The sequence below is a fragment of the Verticillium dahliae genome, genomic scaffold, assembly GCF_000150675.1.
Source record: "Verticillium dahliae VdLs.17 supercont1.2 genomic scaffold, whole genome shotgun sequence".
In the NCBI taxonomy this organism is placed as follows: Eukaryota; Fungi; Ascomycota; class Sordariomycetes; order Glomerellales; family Plectosphaerellaceae; genus Verticillium; species Verticillium dahliae.
The window spans coordinates 156,721-160,071 of NW_009276916.1; the positions used below are offsets into that span (position 1 = coordinate 156,721).

Here is a 3,351-nt window from a genome sequence, read left to right on the forward strand (position 1 = left end):
TTGAACGGTCCAGAGGACATCACGGGCGGCAGATCGTGGCGCTCGTGGAGCAGGAGATCGGCACCAAGGTCGAAGAAGTCCACTACAAGGACATGACGTTTATCGACTACCTCGTGGAGCATAGCCCTGGGCCCAAACCTCTTATTGAGTCGTTAAAGCATGCTGGCGTCAAAGCTTGGGAAGGTGAGTGCACGGCATCGACTACCAGTGAGGGGGTCCTCCGTCTGGCAGCACCGAAGACGGCGCCTGCGGCCGTTTTCAAGACCTTGTTGCAGAACTAGTATCGTCTAAATGAATGGGCTTCTTGCTGTCGTGTTTCAGATGGTAGTGTAGTCCTGTGCAGCATTGTGACGCTCCTATGTTCGTACTGATCACCATGATTGTCCAGGAGACCATTCCCAGCAGAGGTATGTGAGAATGAGAATGCTGGCTGTCATGGGTAAAATGATGAGATATTCTGCCCGTGATTTCCCTCGTGCCAGATGGCATAATATTCGAAGGCAGATGCTGCGCCGCGACTGCCAGGAGCATGACGGCGAGCCTGCAGAAGTCAATACGAATGGGCAATCGAGAGAGAGACAGAAAGGGCGGAGGAGGGTAGGAAGGTACGACGTCACAGAGGCTTGGGTTCCTGCCCGGTGGACGCTGATCCAGGGTCCATCATGAGTCGTGCCTCCGCCAATCACACCATCTGATGCCACGACTCTGTCTCCACATCTTCGTGTGCCAAAGATTTAGGCCCCTCATCGACCTCGCTGCCCCGCCATCACCTACAGCCTGTGACACGGAACCGTCGACGTGCATTTCGGCGCTCCTCCGCCACTCCTTGCCCAGCATCAGCATCGCGTGATCGCCCATACCAATATTGGTTGCACTCTGCTCAAGAGGCCATACCGTGCGTGCATGGTCTGCAGCTTGCGACGTCACTACCGTGTTTGCCTCGACCACCATCGTCACCCCACGTCGCGTAACCACACCACATCCACGTCGCCTTGCTGGACGCCTTCACCTCCATATCAACCCACGACATTTCCGCCACGTCGCCGACGTTGTGCTTGACTTCTTACCCTCAAGTTACAGATTGTACTCTCTGTTGACGCAGGTCAGAGCAAACAATCCAAATCTCAATATTGCCATTGTCCTGTGAAGACGATACTTCTTCTATATAATCATTATGACGCCTGATGTGATTCAACCCGTTGCTGCCGGGGGAGAACTGCCAGTAGTAACCAAAATGCAGGATCCCAAGGAGAAGTTCTACCGCCATTTCCAGGTCGAAGTGACTTGTAAGCGATCCTATCTGAAGATTTGCATCCTTTTGTCTCAAATCCTAACACAGTCAAGCCCTTCAAGATCAAATAGAGCGCCTGTCTACTATTGCTGCTGTTGGCGGCGAAAGGAAGGATGCCGCCGATTCCATACTGGCTGCCATCTCTAGGCTGTCTAGCGAGGTTGCCGACGCTTCAGACTTCGTTCCCTCCTACGACCAACGGAACTACGCCCAAGCCATCAAGACCCTAACAGACAAGCTCAATGTGACAACCGCCAAGCTCGCACCCCGATCCAGGTTTCAATTCAAGTCCCGTATCCAGACTGCAAGCGCCAAATCAGATCCTCGCGTGCTCTCCAACAGCAACGACACTGCCACCCCACAAGATACCAGGACACCCGCCACGAGCACTGCCTCCGAGGCGCAAGACGCGGTTGCGCCTCTGCCCCCAACGACCGTCCGGAATTACAACGATGAGATAGCACAGCCGTCGTCTTCTCATATCCGCAAGCCTAGTTTCTCTACTGCCCGCGACATTGCCATCTACGGCCAAACCGACCTGCACATCCTGCTGCCCGCTACCGCCAGCCATGCCACCTCATCCGGCCGCCTGACCGACATATCCGGTTGCGTTGTAGACATGTCGCGTGCCACGGGCAGCGCCGCACCATTCGCAAACCTGGCACTCAAGAACATTGAACGGAGTCTCGTGCTAGCCGGTAACGTCGATGGACCGGTGCATGTCACGAGTATTCGCGACAGCATTCTCGTCGTGTCAGCACGGCAGGTACGAATTCACGAATGCCACAACATGGACGTTTATTTCTACTGCGGGAGCAGACCCATCATTGAGGATTGCTCAGGCATGCGATTTGCCCCGCTCCCCAAGTCCTTTGTAAGTGAAGACCTGACATGGTGGAAGGACTGTGCTGACTGGTCTAGGAATCACCCGGTGATGACTCGAAGAATCAGTGGGACCAAGTCGATGACTTCAAGTGGCTGAAGGCTGAACCCAGTCCGAATTGGAGTGTGCTTCCCGTGGACGAGAGGTTGGAGGATAGGATTTGGTCGGACGTGGTACCAGGAGAACCCGGCAAGGGACTGAAGGATATTCTCCAGGCAGTCAAGATCGCCAGGGGTTGAGGCATTGTCGGGTACAGCCATATGGCATGCATACAAACTGCCCGGGGAGCGGCATACAATGTGTGGTTACATGGTCTGCAGATCGATCTATCGTTGAATAGCCTCTCACGTCGTCTTCTGAAGTCAGCATCCAGTGTGGCGCCGGCCGGTAAGGAACCCCGGATTCCTTGAACCCCCGACCTGCCATCCCTGCCAACCACCTGCAGGGGGCTAGGCAGCTCATGACCCACATAAGGTACGACGAGCGCGGCCATGGACGAAATGGTGACTTGCAAGAAGAGAACTGTCGAATTCCCAGGAGTCTGTACCTGGCCAGCAGCGTCTTCCCTCCACGGGGGGATGGGGGGACAACTAAACATGGTTTCCACAGGATTTCACGACGTCTGTTTACAGCATGGCGCAAGCTAGAGCTACGACTGTCAGCAACGTCTGGATGTACACGGGGATTGCCTCAGGACTGACTGCTCACGATACATTCAATATCCATATCCTTTACCGGGATGTGCGTGCTGATGCGTGGGCATAGTCGGTAGCTGAGGCGAAACCGCGGTCTTTCGCACACGCAATGACCCGTGTCGCGTAGTCCGCAACAATACCAGATACGCTATTGGCATCCTGTCCCGAAAGATTCCGCCACGAGGCTCGACTAGAAGTATCATGAACATCCGGGCACAGCGCACCAATTTCGATCCACTGGTGTTCAGCTCCTACAAGGGGCATCATTTACGTGATACCCATGACTTAATCTTGTAGGAGATGTCACCGACTGGCCCGCATTGCAACTCGTAGTCAATACAGAAACCGATCGGCGGGCCGATAGCTTCCTTTTACGCTCTGCCATCGAACGTCCAGACTCTGCTCGATGTGTTTCCAGCGGACAAGCTTGCAGACCCTGCCGGCCGTCGCGTAGGCAGGAGGATCTCCAAGTGATGTTACTC

The 3,351-nt window shown here is 54.8% G+C and overlaps 2 protein-coding genes across 2 annotated transcripts in view; both read left to right on the forward strand.

Annotated features, from left to right (window-relative positions):
• VDAG_00851 (uncharacterized protein) overlaps nt 1-666 on the forward strand; it is a gene marked incomplete at both ends in the record, with an annotated part of 1,324 nt that extends 658 nt beyond the window's left edge. Inside the window, 2 exons of the mRNA XM_009649737.1 lie at nt 16-183; nt 389-666. Coding sequence (XP_009648032.1) covers nt 16-183; nt 389-666 — 446 coding nt within the window. The remainder of the gene's footprint in view (nt 1-15; nt 184-388) is intronic.
• A 399-nt stretch (nt 667-1,065) lies between these two features.
• Nucleotides 1,066-2,525, forward strand: VDAG_00852 (tubulin-specific chaperone C). The gene is made up of 3 exons (XM_009649738.1): nt 1,066-1,286; nt 1,345-2,165; nt 2,213-2,525. The coding sequence occupies exons 1-3, from the start codon at nt 1,175-1,177 to the stop codon at nt 2,411-2,413; spliced, it is 1,134 nt and encodes a 377-aa protein (XP_009648033.1). The 5' UTR covers nt 1,066-1,174; the 3' UTR covers nt 2,414-2,525.
• Nucleotides 2,526-3,351: the final 826 nt, after the last annotated feature.